Source organism: Lissotriton helveticus, chromosome 2_1 (genome assembly GCF_964261635.1).
Source record: "Lissotriton helveticus chromosome 2_1, aLisHel1.1, whole genome shotgun sequence".
Classification (NCBI taxonomy): Eukaryota; Metazoa; Chordata; class Amphibia; order Caudata; family Salamandridae; genus Lissotriton; species Lissotriton helveticus.
The window spans coordinates 1,588,808,388-1,588,825,977 of record NC_136059.1 but is presented as its reverse complement, the minus strand read 5'-3'; the positions used below and the strand labels follow the sequence as shown (position 1 = coordinate 1,588,825,977).

At 40.6% G+C, this 17,590-nt stretch overlaps 1 protein-coding gene across 3 annotated transcripts in view; it reads right to left on the bottom strand.

Annotated features, from left to right (window-relative positions):
- The window catches only part of SLC49A3 (solute carrier family 49 member 3), a 484,926-nt gene that overhangs the window by 48,307 nt on the left and 419,029 nt on the right, over positions 1-17,590 (bottom strand). For all 3 annotated transcript variants that reach the window (XM_078676555.1, XM_078676556.1, XM_078676554.1), the window contains exons 4-6: positions 15,299-15,375; positions 15,050-15,187; positions 9,537-9,653 (exon numbers count right to left, since the gene is read on the bottom strand). In XM_078676555.1, the coding sequence (XP_078532681.1) occupies positions 9,537-9,653; positions 15,050-15,187; positions 15,299-15,375 (332 nt within the window). The remainder of the gene's footprint in view (positions 1-9,536; positions 9,654-15,049; positions 15,188-15,298; positions 15,376-17,590) is intronic.

Here is a 17,590-nt window from a genome sequence, read left to right as displayed (position 1 = left end):
CCTGTACCTCTCCCCGGTTATTGTGTCCCTGGGTTCTTTTTATTGTTCATGGCATTCACACAGCCCCGACCACCACTATTGTCACTTTGCATCCGAGCAGCTTCACCGTACACTACCGAGCTCACCAGTTATGATTGGTGCAAACTATTATTTGTCTTAATGTGTTTGAAGTTCAAATTGTCCTGATATCTTTTAAATGCCAATAAAAATATGTTTTAAAAAAATGTTTAACCGTATTGAAAGCAGACAATAGTTCGAGGAGGATTAAAAGGCAGGATTCATTATGATCAAGCATTTTTAGCATGTTGCCCACCATGAGTGTGAGAGGCGATTCAGTGATGGGGCCTTGGCTAAAGCTGGATTGGAATTGGTCTAGGAGTTGAAATTGTTCTAAGTGGTTGCATAGTTGGACCGGGACATATTTTTCAAGGAGTTTTGCCAAAGTCAGAATGTTGGAGACTGGGTGGAAGTTGTATAGGTCTGCGCAATCTGCTGTGGGTTTTTAAAAAAAAGGGTTTACCTGTTCAACTTTTAGGCAGTTCGAAAGAGTGCCTAGGAGTATTGAGGCATTTACTATCTTGGTCCAAAGTGAGAATATAGAAGATTTGATCACTCTGAAGATATTCGATGGTTACATGTCACTGAAGTGGTTTGAGGGTTTCAGAGCTGTTAGAAGTTTGAGAATGTCACTTTCATCAAAGGGTTTGAATGTGTTCCAAGAAGAGTTGTTTTTAGGGGGGGTGCCTTGGGAGACATGAGGGCTCAGCTATCCAGTGAGGAGGTAGGCTGATATGTGGTGTGACAGGAAGGTGCTCCCTTGCTGTCCCCACATCATTTTCAATTATTTCTGTCTTTCCCAGACCAAAGGCAAATTCCACGCAATTAGGCAGCAAACTAGACCCAATTGTAGAAGTATTAGATTGGTTATTCAACTGGAGTTTGACAAGTACAACCCGTTTTTGGGTCGATTTCTGGCTAGATCTAGTTTGGTTCTAAAGAAATTCGCTTTTGCACTTCTGATGCGTTTGTTATAGATGTTCCTCAGCGATCCTAAGCTCTTGAGGTGTTTGAGGGATCGAGAGAATTGCCAAGATTTTTCATCTGGTCTCCCGATTACATCTTTCTGCATTTAGGCTGCCTTTGAACCACAATTTGGAGTCTTTGGTGGACATTCTTTGTAGTTGTACGGGTGCAATCGAATCTAGAATGTTCATCATGGAATTGTTGTATTGATCTGTAAGGACTTGGACATCTAACATGCCCACCGGAGAGGGCACAATGCTATTGCTGAGGGCTGTCAGTTCATTGAGGTTTATGTTTGCATGCTCCTTTTCCATTGGTTTCTTTAGTTGAGCTTTTATGTTTTCACAGCATCTGTGATGAGTAGGGTAAAGCGGTGGCGGTCTGTCAAGTCGAATGGGAAGATAGATTCAAGTTGGATGGTGTTCATCTGCACAATGTTTAGGTCCAAGGTCATACCCTTATTAAGTGTAGGGCTGTCGTAGATTTTGGTCAGATCAAGGTCAGCGAGGAAGGTTTTAAGACTGTTTGCTGCAGGGTCATTGGGGTACTTCCAGAGTAGGTTGAGATATCCAAGAAAGATTTGGGTGTCTTGATGCCCAGCTTTGGTTGAGATGATTTCCATGAATTGAAGGTTGTCTCCCAGTAGATGGTAGATCATGTAAAGTTTGCAACGTGGTCTATTGTTACTTGCAATATCAATTCAAAGGTATTCGCAAAAGGGTAGAGTTTGTGACTGTTTCACTGAGAGATTGTTATGGTGAACGCAGGCAACCAAACCACCCAGTCTGTTAGCTGCAGCTAATCTAGTGATGTCGTGACTAGGGGGGACTAGTAAGAAGAAGGGTGTGAATGTCACAGTCTGGTAGTCACTCATTCAGTCTAATGGGCCAGTAGGGGGTTTTAAGTTAGGGTATGCTTCTCCATCTCAGTTGAGGAGAGGAAGAGATCTATGAAGGCAGCCTAGTGCGGAAGTTAAAGGATCGAGCGTGGTTGCGACTGATGTTCATCAGAGTCCTATTGGGCCATTGGTCACCAGCTTTGTGGTGATGCTTATGAGGCTCTGTAGATCTGCTTGTTGAAGACCAGTTTAATATCACCTAGTCTGGATTCAAGAGATGCATGGAACTGAGCGGCCATAGTTTGGGACAAGGGGCCAGGTGATGAGGGGGTGCTTCGGGTTGTGGTGTTGGAATATTGCTTTTCTGGGAGAACCTGTGAAAGATATGTCTGAGTGGGGATAGTGTTAGGCATGAAGGAGAAGTGGGGAGCTCGAGAGATGATTGAGCAGGAGCGCTTGGTTCATCCGAGTCTTAGACCATGAGGAGTTTTCCTGGAAGTAGTGATTAAGAGCAAAGAGTATATATATAGGGCTTTCTTCCATTGTGCTTGTCTTTTTGTGTAGAAGATAAGATCACTAATTATAGCTAATTTATGCGAACAGAAGTATGGGTCAGAGATTAGAGTTTCTGGGTGAGATTTGAGGAGTCTGTGTTTTAAGTTCTTAGATGCATTTTTGTTAGATTGAGAGGCGCCTGGCCAGCTCTAGTTTAATGTCAAGTTCTCTTATGGAGTTAGGAGCCACATTTGGGAGAGCAGTTAAAGTCAGATGGAAGAAATGGGTTAAGCAAATGTGGAAGGGGGTTCCAGATTTACTCCGTGCAACTGCGATAAGAAGGGGGTTAAGGGTTCCAAAACTGACCTGTTGCTTGCCAAACCTGTCTAATAACAGGTGGTCCCAACACCAGGCGTTGTAGTCAGTGATAAGGCACTGGCGAGGGAGGTGTCACTCCAGGCTACAAACTGGAGAATCAAACACAAGGAGTATTTTCTTACTGCCTCGTCAATGCTGAGGATTGTAAACTTTAAACATGCATATGGAAAGAGATGCAGAGTGGGAAATTATGAAACCCTTGGATGGCTGACTTGTCTTCTGCCTTGAAGGATATCAAAGTAGATAACAAGTGGTTCCAAGAACAAGTATATAGCAAGTTTTGTAACTGATCATAAACAAGCAGCCAAAATGGTATTAATTTCTGAGAGACAAGGAAATCTTAATGAATTCACAGAAGCGTCTTCAGCACCAAAAATATCTAGCAGAAAGCTACAAACGTATAAAAGAAAATATGGTTGATGCAATTAGGATTTGTTTTGTTTTTTTGCTTCACTAGGCCTGTTAACAAAATGGACGGAGGCGCCATCATCGAACAGTTGCAGACTGTGTTTGCAAGAGACTGTACTGCATTTATTGTGTCTGCCCATGTATCTTACCGGAACAGAAATGTTGGCTACAACCACTATTTCGTTCGTTCATAATAAAGACATCAACAGGCAAAAATGTTTTGCTTGAGAGGTGATTTTCCAATGGTGTCCATTCCTTTCCCTAAAGTTATGAATACATTTGACCAGCTTTTATTGGAAAGGAACTAGACGAGGGCAAAGGAGGCAGTGCGAATTATATATAGCTGGATTTGTAGTACAGAACATTTTATGCTGAGACTGTATTTTATAATGTGCTGAACATTATTATATGCATTTTCATTTATGTTGTGTAAGAGGACACTAACGGCACATTTGGCTTTCATTATTTTTAACACTATCATATCATTGTGCATAGAATCCAGGGATATTTATTGTGGTGCCTTAGGTGGGCATGCATGCAATTAGGATAGAAATTTAATAGTGGATGGTTATAATTAACCAAAATAAACTGTACTTACTTAATATAACCGAACATAATTTTAAAACTCAAATCTAAAAATACATTACTATACTCTCTCTTTTCTTATATATATATTTTAATACTTAGATACAAAAAAAGCAGTTCAGCATACACTAAGCACTTCACACTGAGAAATCCAACTCAACACTCATACACCTGGAAAAGGCATTTTTAAAGTAAGCAAAATAAACACAGTTATGAACATAAAATAACCCCTAAAGGTTCAACTTAAAACTAAAACCCCACCACTTGGGTTGGCAGACCGCAGAGCTCTGGAAACTATTCCCACCCCACTGTCAACCATTTTGGGGAAGGTGTTGAATGCTAAAAGGGCGAGATGTGCTATTCCAACTCCAATTTAAACCATTTTGGGGAAGGTGTTGGACACTAAAGGGGTTACATTTACTATTCTGAGTCCAATCTCAACCATTCTGAGGAAATTTAAACACTAAAGGGGTCACTAAGGGGGTCATTAGGATGGCGGGCGGGCTTTGCCCACCCGCCGTTCTTTTCGTGGAACGGTACTGCCTGCCACTTGTGGGGGGGAGTCCCGTTGGTGACATTAGGATGTGCCCGCCACACTGGCGGGCGCATCCTGCATTCTTGACATTGTGGCGGTCGGTGCTCTCAGCACCGCCCGCCACAATGTCAAGAAGGCATGTTGTGCATGTTGTGTTGTGAACTGGGGTGGCGGAGTGAGCATGTTGAAGGCATGTTGTGCATGTTGTGTTGTGAACTGGGGTGGCGGAGTGAGCTAAAGAACGGTGATGGATTAAACCCAGATCAGTTGACTGGGGGTGAGTGTTTGTATTGTCAACGCTCCGTCCATCATCACCTTTGGTTTTTCTTTGTTCGCCCTAAGTTGGCAGGGTATGCTCAGACGTGAGTCCCTTGCTCACTTTGCCACTGGAGTCAAGCAAGCCCGGCTGAAGACGGCTGTAATGCCAGAAACCGGTCCTGGGAAGCTTGATTCCGGTCCAGGGAAGACATGGCTTGGCAGTTCGGGCTGGACTGTTCCCAGAAGGCACAGGGTCAGACTGATTTGCATATAGCCATGTCTGAACTGGGGTGGCGGAGTGAGCAAAATAACGGTGATGGATTAAACCCAGATCAGTTGACTGGGGGTGAGTGTTTGTATTGTCAACGCTCCGTCCATCATCACCTTTGGTTTTTCTTTGTTCGCCCTAAGTTGGCAGGGTATGCTCAGACGTGAGTCCCTTGCTCACTTTGCCACTGGAGTCAAGCAAGCCCGGCTGAAGACGGCTGTAATGCCAGAAACCGGTCCTGGGAAGCTTGATTCCGGTCCAGGGAAGACATGGCTTGGCAGTTCGGGCTGGACTGTTCCCAGAAGGCACAGGGTCAGACTGATTTGCATATAGCCATGTCTGAACTGGGGTGGCGGAGTGAGCTAAAGAACGGTGATGGATTAAACCCAGATCAGTTGACTGGGGGTGAGTGTTTGTATTGTCAACGCTCCGTCCATCATCACCTTTGGTTTTTCTTTGTTCGCCCTAAGTTGGCAGGGTATGCTCAGACGTGAGTCCCTTGCTCACTTTGCCACTGGAGTCAAGCAAGCCCGGCTGAAGACGGCTGTAATGCCAGAAACCGGTCCTGGGAAGCTTGATTCCGGTCCAGGGAAGACATGGCTTGGCAGTTCGGGCTGGACTGTTCCCAGAAGGCACAGGGTCAGACTGATTTGCATATAGCCATGTCTGAACTGGGGTGGCGGAGTGAGCTAAAGAACGGTGATGGATTAAACCCAGATCAGTTGACTGGGGGTGAGTGTTTGTATTGTCAACGCTCCGTCCATCATCACCTTTGGTTTTTCTTTGTTCGCCCTAAGTTGGCAGGGTATGCTCAGACGTGAGTCCCTTGCTCACTTTGCCACTGGAGTCAAGCAAGCCCGGCTGAAGACGGCTGTAATGCCAGAAACCGGTCCTGGGAAGCTTGATTCCGGTCCAGGGAAGACATGGCTTGGCAGTTCGGGCTGGACTGTTCCCAGAAGGCACAGGGTCAGACTGATTTGCATATAGCCATGTCTGAACTGGGGTGGCGGAGTGAGCTAAAGAACGGTGATGGATTAAACCCAGATCAGTTGACTGGGGGTGAGTGTTTGTATTGTCAACGCTCCGTCCATCATCACCTTTGGTTTTTCTTTGTAACAATGAATATTCCCACAAGTCGGTATATAATTTTTCGAAATCCTAAATATTATAAATACAATAAATATAATAAACAATGCATACTTACAATTTACATATGTACTTCAAAAATAAAAATATAACAATATCAAATAAAACAAAACAAAAATATGAACATTTAATAAACAAAAATGACTTTTAGCAATCATATAACTAAATTTAGAAATAATACAAATAATAACATCAGTGAAAGATCTATAATCTACATTTTCATTCTTTACTAAACCTTCGCTAACAATATAAATATCATACAAATTAGAAACTATTACATAATAAACTTATTTCGAAATTTAAATAAATTCTATTTTTTAACAAATAAATACATTATTAAAATAACATAATTTAATTACAATGTAACACAATATATACATAAAGTATACATATACACAAAAGTAAAATATATTTTATATACACACATCAAAACTTCAAAAATAATGTCAAATTATAATTAAATTCTAGCAAAAAATTACAATATTAAATATAAATGTTATATATTTAAAAGTGATTAAAACGCAATACTTAAAAACATTAAATAAAATATAAATCTACTAGCAAATACTTAAAAATTCTCCTCACCCAATTCCCATCTGAACCCAACATCCCACTAATAAAAATATTATTCATCATTTTATTTAAAATAAACTTCTTAATGCTTTATATACATTTTGTACTAAAATATAATAAATTCAATTTTTTAATTATACAATGAATGTTAATAAAATGTATATTTAAGAAAATGTCAATAATTTATTTGAAATTACTGTAATGAATATTAAAACAATTCAGACACATTTTCTTAATATTTCCCTTTTCATTATCAAAGGCACAAGATAATACAATAACATAAACATAAAATTAAGTAAATAATAACATTATAACATTTTAGAAATAAGAATGATTTTCAACATACATCTATAACTTACATTTAAAAAAATACAATTCTAACATTATCAAGGACAAAAATGAAAATGTTTTTGCTTGCATATATATTTAAAATTGTACATTTCCAATTTTTGCCATTGCTAATAAAAATCTAAAAAATATATATTTAAAATAACTAAAAATATTAACAGATACCTTAAAAATCACCCTACCCTTTTTCCCCATAAACCCAACATTCCGCTACTATAGATGTTATTAAAAATATATTGTTGTAAGAAAATAAATTCATTTTAGAATAATACACAATAACTATTCAAACATGTTTTACAATAAATATAAATAGCATTAAACTATTTAAAATTAAATACAAACAAATTTCACAACTGCGACAACTATTTAACAAAAATATCATCGAAAACGACATGCTACACGATATTTTAGTAAACTATATATTTTATTACGATAAGACTAATAAACATATACTTACACCCGAAGTACTATGTATTAATGTAGTCTTAAAGTCTACAATTCACGAAACCCCTGACTTTGCAAGTGCAAAAATGCAAAATGAAATGCATTCCAGAAATGACTACAATTCACAAAATACTATTTGCGAACAACTGTGCATAAAGAGTAGAGATCTTGAAAGGTCCGTCCAAGGCCGCCATGCAAGCCGGAATGTAAAGAATCAATCATTTGAGATCACAATTGCAGTCGAAAACATTTGTTCAGATACCAACTCTGGACCAAGGATGGTATCCCGTTATCATAAAGGAGGATAGCTTACACTTTGTGAATGTGGGCTTTAGGCATCAAGGGGAGCAGACATTGGTGCAGGAGACCATTGGCAAGCTGCTTCTGATGCTATTCGCTGCCGGGTGACACACAGAAGTCCGTAATCAATGCACTGATAACTTCACGGTTAGATTATGGCAATGTTCTTTATTTAGGGGCATCACAGGCTGTCACTAGACGCCTTCAGCTAGTCCAAAATGCCGCCGCTAGGCTGTTATGTAAAGTTCACAGAAAGGAACACATCTCAGGACATCTCTGTGCATTACATTGGCTATGGGTCGAGAGCAGAGTTAAATTTAAAACTCTCAGCTACATACACAAAATAAAATGGGGTATTGACCCGTGATACTTACAATCTCTGGTGCATATGTACACTCCTGCCCGCTGCTTGAGTTTGTCATCTCATGGCCTTTTTAGCTTGCCTAAGGTCCGACTTGCCAGAATGGGCGTCTTTTTCTCTAGTGGGCCCCAAACTGTGGAACTCTCTCCCTCTGACCATTCGAAACGAAACTAGTTATGTCCATTTTCGCAGAGCCATTAAGACCTGGTTGTTCAATCAATAAATCCTCCTGTTTTGCATGGTAGTAACCTTATTGTCCTCTAGTACACTGTCTCGTAGCGCCGGGAAACCCTTTTGGGTAGCTGTCGCGCTCTATAAGCTCAATAAATAAATAAATAAATAAATTCGCTGAATGCCATTTTTTTTATTTTTAAAGCAGGCCCTAGCCGTCAGTAAATAAGAAAGCAGGCATGCAGAGTATCAAGCAGTTTAATTACGTTTTTAACAATGCAAATAAAAGTGAATGCTTCATTTAGTGTGCAAATGCCCCTCTCTTAATATCTTTGTTACAGCAAACAATTTAGCAGAGGTTGAAAACAGAACATGAAAGATGGGTCTGGTGAACAGTTGATGTGGTCGGAGTATTAGAAGAACGGTAGGCTAAATATCGATACACAAGATCCTGGAGGGACGCTTGTATATGGGAAAGGATGTTGTTTCCTCTATAGCAGTAAAACTTGAGAAAGGAAATCCTTGAAAGAAACAGGTACGCATTTCATAAGCCTCAGAGCCTTTGCTAAAAATTAAGTTAATTGTTGACTTACCAATTAAGTACACACTAACCCTTTTAAAGTTGGGTAAATGCTGAAGTATATGTGTTTTTAACGTTCTTGAGATGAAACAGAGTGCTGTCATTTTACTAGACTCTGGATGAAAGACAGTTGTGGCAGGAATACCGTTCATAGTGGCGAAGGCAGGCCTTTTACCCACCTGTGGCAGAGAGAAGTGTCAACTGTACTCTCACACTTTTTAAAGTTTTCTTCCAGCCCCTTGCACCGGGTCCTCTACCCAGCCAATCAGAGACATGGATGTCATAAGTGTGTACTGTATGTTTTGTGTGTTTAGAAGATGCATGTATGAATCGTATGTAGCAAAGGTGGCTGCAGCCACGCTGGGTTCCATGTAGTATTAGCTACATTCAATTGGTATGTGGTGGTGTTGAAGAGGGTCCAGACAACACATGTGAACGGCATGGCTCTGTCCACGACATTCCAGAGATTCTTTGTAATAGGTCAGACTGCGGCATCTTAAGAAAGGGTAAAGAGGGCCTCTTTGAAGCCAGAGAGATTCCCCTGGTTCTATCATGGCAAATTATTCTCTGGCAGGTAGTTAAGTAGTACAACCTTCCTTGCTTGCCAGTCCTTGTTTTGGGTTCTTCAGCCTGCAGACTATCAGCTACACTCTACCTTCCTGGTCACAACAAAGACCCAGGCTGGACCAGTCTGAGTGGAATAACAGAATGTGACACAACCAACGTAAAAGCATCTAAATACTCAACACTGCTATAGCACGTTATTTAGTAAGTGTGTCTGGTGACATAAAAGTATTAAACAAAAAACTATGCAAAGAGGCTTACATTTGAGTACCCCATGACACAAAGGATCTGCTCCAAAAGTGCTGAGAAGGCCGTTATTATTCCAATTCCAGCTCCAACACAGACCATCAGGATAACGTATGCTTTATTTGTCATGAGCTGTGAATATAAGGAAAAAACAAAAATAAATGACTTGAGAGAAGAAGCAACCTGCAAAACACCACAAAGATGGAAGTGGGACTGAAAAGGACCGTTAGGGCACTGAAGCCCTCTGTCCGCCTCAAAGAAAATTGTGATGTTAAATTCATTAAAAATCACTCCCTAGAGATTTCACTGACGATGCCACTGATTAAGAATCCCGGGGATCATCATGATGGCTGACTAAAGCCATCTTAGGCATCCCCATCATGGCCTGGGCTCTTGGGATGCCTGGGCTCAGGCAACACCGTCTCACTTGCATTTGACTGAAATCATCCATGGACCAGTACAAATGAAACATTGCCTTCCCACTATTCCTAGCAGAACCGGGGTACATTATAGAAATAGAGAACAATGGATCCCAAAGGTTGATTTCTGTGTAGGGTTAAAATGTCGATAACATCTGACAGGACTGAATTCTTTATGGGGTACCATAGGAGCCCTGAAAAGTCATCCCTCTGAATTTCGACAACAAACTCGTGCTCTGCTTGCAGGTGGCTTGTGCCTTGTCCATATAGGAAGAGCTTAATTTTACCCGTACCCAAAAGGCGCTGGAACAACTGCATACTATTCTGGGAGATAAGTGCAGAAATGAGGCTTAACCCCTACGTCCTCACCCTGCTTCTAAACACTTTCTGTAAAGTATATATAAAGCATGAAAAAATTATTACCATCTCTAGAGTTACCAGCCTTACACACTTCTTACAGCTAATCATAGACATATATCCTTATGCAGACAAGCCTTGAATAGAAAAGTTTGTTTTCATCAAATTCCTAAAGGGCAGAAAAGAACAAATATGTGAATGGGGTAATGTCAAACGGCCAGCAAGCCAGTGGATTTCTCTGCTGTCTGCACAGTACATAGATATGATGATATATTGTGCCGTTAATTCAGACACGCGACTCCTGTCATCCTTCCATAACTACTGACCCGAAAATATATCGGAAATAGGTCACAAGTAGACAGTTATCTGTTTTCCCCTTATCAGAAATACTAGTAATTGGCCATTTCAGAGAACAACAAGTTGTGTCTGCTCATTCATCAGATCCACCTCTACACAATTAGTGAACAGTAATATCAGTTGATGAAACGTATTGTAGTGTCTTAAGAGTTAGAAGTGACGGAACCCTTCTGGCACCCGGTGGACTCCATAGACTGATTATGTGAACATTTAAATGTGGGGAAGGGAAGACAGGTTTAGGATGTTGAGTTTGCGTTTACACGCTGATCAATAAAGGCATGTAACACAATCCTCCATGTGTAGCGCAGTCATTTGCAAGTGCCCGGGCCGGGAAGAACGCTAGAACAGGCGACGAGTAAGGAATAGTCAAACCGAAGATTGACAGTGCCCTTCCTGAGAGTTTGCCGGGGTCAAGAAAGCTGCTTACGCGTGCAACCAGTCGAAATGCAGAATCGACATTGGTGTATGTGGAGTTAAAGCGCAATCTCAGCCTATATAAAGCATTGAAGATAAGGTAGGCTTTGGTGAGAAGTACATATGGTGATGGCCGAGAACTGAATGAGAAGGCTGCAATAAAAGTAATACGCTGCTATGCAACATATTACAATGCATTATACAGAGTGATAACGCTAAAGGCAGATGCCACTAAGTTTGAAAGTACAAAAGCAAAGAAAATTCCAAGAACAAGCTAACACTACGATAGGAAGTGCTGCCAGGCGATGATTGGACAGGTGTTTTAAATGTAATAGAGATTGGTTACTCACCATAACCCAAATCGAGGTAGTTGTACAACCTCAGTGCCTGGCACCTCAACCCCAGAAGCCCTAGCATTTGTGCTTATGGAGCTGTCCGTATACGAAGCAGCGAGCCACCAAAGCTGCTGGGTGGTGGCACAGAACTACTCCAAAGATCTCCACCACAATAAAGGACTCCAAATGAGACCTAAAAGAAGGTCAATGTTCCATTGATGGTCAAGGCAACAGAGAGAATGACATCCTGGTCAGCCCATTGCTGACATGATAACCCAACAGAATGTTTTGAAGGTTTTCTCTCGTCTCGACTTATAGGACACCACCAGTTTGAAGTGGAAGAAGATTATGCGTACCTTACTACCTTATCTACATACATTGGTCAATTTTGTTACAAGTGACTAAGCTTTAATGTGTCATCTGCTACCGAGTTTTTTAAGATGTCATGCGACGTATCAGACAGCCTGTTGAGAATGCTTTTAATTATAGCAATGGAATCTTAGTTTTCAGACCTACTCAGAAGTAAAATGACAAGACTCTCATGCATGTCTGTTGTTTGCTAACTGATGCTGGCTTAACTCTAAATGCTGATAAGTGAGAATTCCATAAAACAAAGTTGAAATTCTTCTGCAATATCTTTTCTGATGGGGGCATGATACCTGATCTGGTTAAAGTGCAAGCTATGGCTACTGCCAGTGCCCTACAAGACATTTCCAGGTTACGTTCATTCCTTGGCATGGCCACTTACTGTTCTCGATATATATATAAGATTTTGCCATGGTCAGTGCTCCACTGAGAGAACAAACAAAAAAAAGGTATTGTTTCATTGGTCAATTGAATGCGAGCAGAGTTTCCAGAGAATCAAACAAGCCATCGAGAACCCCTTCGAAATGGCCTACTTTGATCGATCCTGCATACAGAGGTTGTGGAAGATGCTATCCCTGTCAGGTTAGGTGCAATACTTTCACAACACAATGGACAGCTAAATGCACAATGACGTATCATAGCTTATGCCAGTAAAACTTTGTCCCAGACTGAACTTGCTTGTTAACAACCTGAGAAAGAGAGTATGGTGTAGGCTTGTGAATACTTCCACCTGTTTTTATATGGAAATCTTTTCACAGTACGGACTGATCATCAGGCCTTATTGACAATATTTGGAAATCCAAAACTCATGATGCCTCCTCGTATTGAACGTTAGGATTTGAGATTAGAAGAATACAACTATACGATTGTACATCAACCAGGAAAACATCGAAATCCTGCTGACTATTTCGCAAGAGTACCATTGCAATGACCTGGTAATCCATCTAAAACAACTGAAGCCTACATAAAGTTAATTGTGAAATCAAGCACACCAGCTGCCATGTCACTGGAACAAACTGTCGCTGCCACCAGCCATGATAGTGGCATGCTAAAATTGAAAGACACTATACTCACCAATCCTCGAACCTGTATTCTCGACAGTGAATATTTAAAATTTAAGAATATCAAATATGAACTGTCTGTAACTCAAGAAGTTCTCATCTTGAGAGATTCACAAATTGTTATTCCAGAGAGTCTAAAACAACAGATAATTGAGGTGGTCCATGAGGGACGTCGAAGAATCATTGCCAGCAAATGCACTCTCCAAGATTGAGTCTGGCTTCCTCATTTCAACAAATGGGTCTCGATCTCAGTCTTGTTTGAGTGTAAAAGGCAGGGAATACTTGCTAGTAGTTCCTAGTTGCTCCTCCATATCGGAATAGCTTTCATGTTGCTAATTCGGAATCGGGCCTACCTTTTACATCTTTAGAGGAATATCATTTTTTACAATCAAAGAAGTCACTGAGACCAAGACCACCAGAAGGAGGAGGAGCAAGAAACGTAAACGCAGAAGGAGGAAAATCTGGTGGGGAGGGCACAAGCACAAAAGACATAATGCTGCATGCGAGAACAACTCAGTAAACCAGGAAGAAATAATGGAGTCGCAACAACCTCTAGAGGGGGAGATAGAGAGACAACTGAGTATACTGGAGTCCAGTAACATTGTCCTTCTCAGCAGCAAGTCTTCCTACGGCCTAAAGGAGGACGAGGCACTTTTTGGCCACATTGGATTTGTACCTGTTTTTGATCCTAGTATTAAACCTGCTTCCATTGTGCGCATACTGTCTCTCGGAGGGGGCTCCCAAACGGTATTCAGTATCACCAGCTTTGAAAAGCTTCACTGGAAGCCTAGTCTGTACAACTCGAATCAGTTGGTAATGTGCAAACGGAACATTGCCAGATTGTAAAAGTTAATCCGAGTGGTGCAGTTACACCGTGGGTTCAAGCTAGAGCCCCTCTTGATTTTAATTCCCCTTTCCACAGATAAACGGTGTCCCTACTTCACATCCCTGTTTTTATCATTAACGTAGTATGGGCTGTTGTTTGTTAAGTAGGAAGTCTGGGGTTATTTTCGAACAGATAGAGGCTGAGGCCACCTGGCCGAAATCACCTAAGTAGATTGCCATTACGAGAGATTTATATTCAAATCCAAAATGGTGAATGCACACCTGGGGGGGACTGACCCCTGTTCAAACCAGTTCTGGGAGTCTCCCTGCCAGTGAAACTTTCGTCCTTTGATTAGTAGGGGTCTGGTTCCTCAATCACTCAGCAGGAGGTAGAGCCATTCTTTTATGGCAGCAGCCCAGGCCTCTTCACCTACAGGGGCTACTCTTCCTCCCCTACACTCCAGATGCAGGTCAGCCTGTTGCTGTCTCCTACTCATCCCCTGGGTCGAGACATTTCCCAGATCCTATCACATTCAAATCCAGACAGTCAATCCACAACCAGGCAGAACACACATAATTGTTAGAACAAAGAAACCAGCCACTTCTAAAGCGCAGTTTCTAAACACACAATGCAAAAACCACCTTCAAAAAAAGATGTGTTATTAAATTGTGAGTTCAGGCACACTAAACTTCACCTCTCCATCCTAAGCCTATGGGAAGATAGGCTGGAAACACACACACATCTTCTTGGATAAATACGCAGGGCAGGAGTTTGGAAATAACATTTAAAAAAATGTTGAAATTCACGGACAGAAACAAAGATTACAGGGATGTTATAGATGGGAAATAGAGTTTAAAAATTCTTAGAAATTCACTGAAAAAACCAAAGGCTACAGGGACATTATAATTAGGAAATAAAATTTTGCTGGTTTTGTACGAGTGAAAACTGAGCCTAACTATAACGTCCCATTAGCCTTTATTTTTTCAGTGAATTTTTTTATTCTATTTCCTAACTATAACATCCCTGTAACCTTTGGTTTTGCCAGTGAATTTGTAAGTTTTTTTTAATTCTATCCCCTAACTATAATGTCCCTGTAACCTTTGGTTTTTCAGTGAATATATATATATATTTATGTGATGAAATATTTTCAATTTTAAAAAAAAGGGACAGAGATACTGACTTGTGAGGTAGAAGTGGCAAAACCCTTTTGGTTCCCAAGGGACTCTGTATACTGATCACATGAACATTTGCTTGTTGGGAAGGGATGACACAGTTTGAATGTTGAGTTCAAGTTTACATGCTGATGAATAAAGACGTGTAAAACTATACCCTGTGTGTGGCACATTCATTTCCGAGTACCTGGGCTGGGGACAACGCTACATGTATGATTTACCTTTTTCAAACCAGAGCAGAAAGGCTCGGACGTGGAGTTGATCGCGCTAGCTGATGGGGGTGTTAGAGGTTCACTGTGGCAAACCCCTCCTGTAGCAAACGTGCAAGCCAACACTGCTGGAATGGCATAGATGCCCATCTAATGAAGCAAAAACAAAAACTAGTATCACAACAGTCTTTCTGTATCAGAGGACAATTAATTCATAAATCTAAAGCCATGGTTAAGATCCCAGAAATGTCTCATAATTACCATTAAAGCCATGTCCTCCGTCTTATGAACCAGAGCTGGTGACAATAAGTTAGCTACAAGTACGCCCATAGGATTTGCTAAAGTGAAGCAAAAGGAAAGGTCAGTGAATTTGCATCACTATATGTGTCAACAAGATCCAAAGAAAGTTCTAGAGCCCAGATGCACTTGGGGCAGCACCAGACGGAAAATGCAATAGAACCACAAGTTATCTGTTGTGAACATGCATGGTAGTAACAGAAAGTTAAAACACATGAAAGCACTCATTTCCAGGCTAAGGGCATGGGCATGGTGTTTCAGCAAGTGAAATGGGGGCGAATTATGTTTCTCAGCCGAAAGCACAGGCAGCACACCACAGAAGAGTTAGTTCACAGAAATCCTCCACCATGTGTTTAGACATTATAGCTGATCATGAATAAACATTAACTGAGTTAGAATTTGGAAAGACACTGAGGTTTATCCATGGATCAGGAACTGTGGATTTCAACCGCTTATTAATACTCTTAAAAATAAGCCAAGCATTAGACATGCCACTGCATTGGACCACAAGGCAGTGTGGCTCAGCATGCCCAAAACCATCCCAATATTGCCAGGCATTTATAGTAGCCATTGACCGAGTATGATAAGTTTTATGATTTGGAAGAAGAACTGTACAGGCATTTAGTGAAAGCAGAGACTATTTTGTGAAGTATCATATTTAAACTTGGGCACCACAACTGGCAGGAAAACAAGATAGCTGACATGACTTACTGGTTAACAGAATCCTGTAAAGGGTCAGTCTCAAAGTAAACATTATCTTACCTTCCCAATGCCACCTGGAAGATATCACTGGGAGCCGCTGGGTTCAGGCAAGGGAAGAAGCAAACTAGGGTTACGTTTCCTAGGCTCTAAGGTTCTATGATGCCAGCAGAGCAAATTATACAAAAACAATAGAAATCCACGATCAAACCGCACATTGATGCCTGGGTACACAGGATGGCACACATAGTTCAACTAAAGAAAATGTCACTTCTATTAAAAGAGGAAAAAGAATAATTGACTATTATGCGGAAGGATTTCTTGTATCGATTTAACTTCTATATCACGACTCTGATAATCCAGTCCTTTCTCATGGAATTCTTTCAAAGAATATAAAATATTAAATGTATGACTCCGATATATATTTTTTAAGGATTTATGTAATTTGTTAAAATGATTAAGGAGGTTAACATGAGAACAATTAAATCATAGTATACTAAACCGTATTGTGTGATATGCAGAATTTATGATTGAATGCATTTTATTTGTCCTTCATCTTTACATCACAGGCAGTACATCACACGCCATTACTTGGCAGGTAAGGTATGCTACACTTATTTTGGGAGTCACTAGTTTGGAGGGAAGTATTAAAAAAATTACCTTTTCTAATATATATTTATTACATATTACACTGGCAACGACATCGTTAGTGAAGTTATGGTGAGTCCAAGCCTCCATAACAAAGGTATATTTTGTTTCCTTAATACATTTGGGGCTTTTTGAAGAATTAGCACAAAGCTTTCAGCAAAAAAGATCACTGACTTTGGGTCCTTCATGGCAAGCTTCATGCAGATCCCATAAGTGGAAAAGAAGAAACAAGCATTTACAATGCAATAGTCTCGTCTTTGGTCAAGTTAGAGCTATTGGCATTGCTCATGACATTATTTTTGTTTTTAAAACGTATAAATAAATGGCATTGTCATTTACAATGCCAATAGCTTAATCTCTCGCAAATGCGAGGGAAAAGTCGAGAAAGAAAATGAGAAAGAGAGGGCTGCGAGGAAGGAAGATGGAAGAGAGAGTAGAAAGAAAAATAAGCAGAAGAGGGGGGAATAGAGAAAGGAACCCACAGAGAAGAAAAGAAACAGTGAGAAAGAAAAGAAAGAGAAAAGGGAAGAAAGGGAGTGTAGAGAGCGATGAAGGGAGCTAGAGGTGAGGGTAGAGTGTAAGGGTCGGGAGTAAGGGAAAATAAGAGAATGAGAGGGAGAAGAAAGATGAGAGGATGCTATGTAGAAACAGAGAGAGTGAAGGAGAGACTGGGAGAAAGAAATAGAAGTGAAAGAGAGAAAGGAAAAGAGGACACGGACAATAGTACGAGAGAGAAAGGAATGTAGAGAAAAGAGGGGAAGAGAGAGAGAGAGACAGAACAGAGACAGTATGTGAGAGAGAACAGGGAGAAACTAATAGGGAAAAAAGAGCGAGCTAGAGGGAGAAGAAAGATGAAGGTTGAGAGAGAAGTGAGAAAGAAAAAGAGATCGAGCGAGAGTTTAAGAAAGT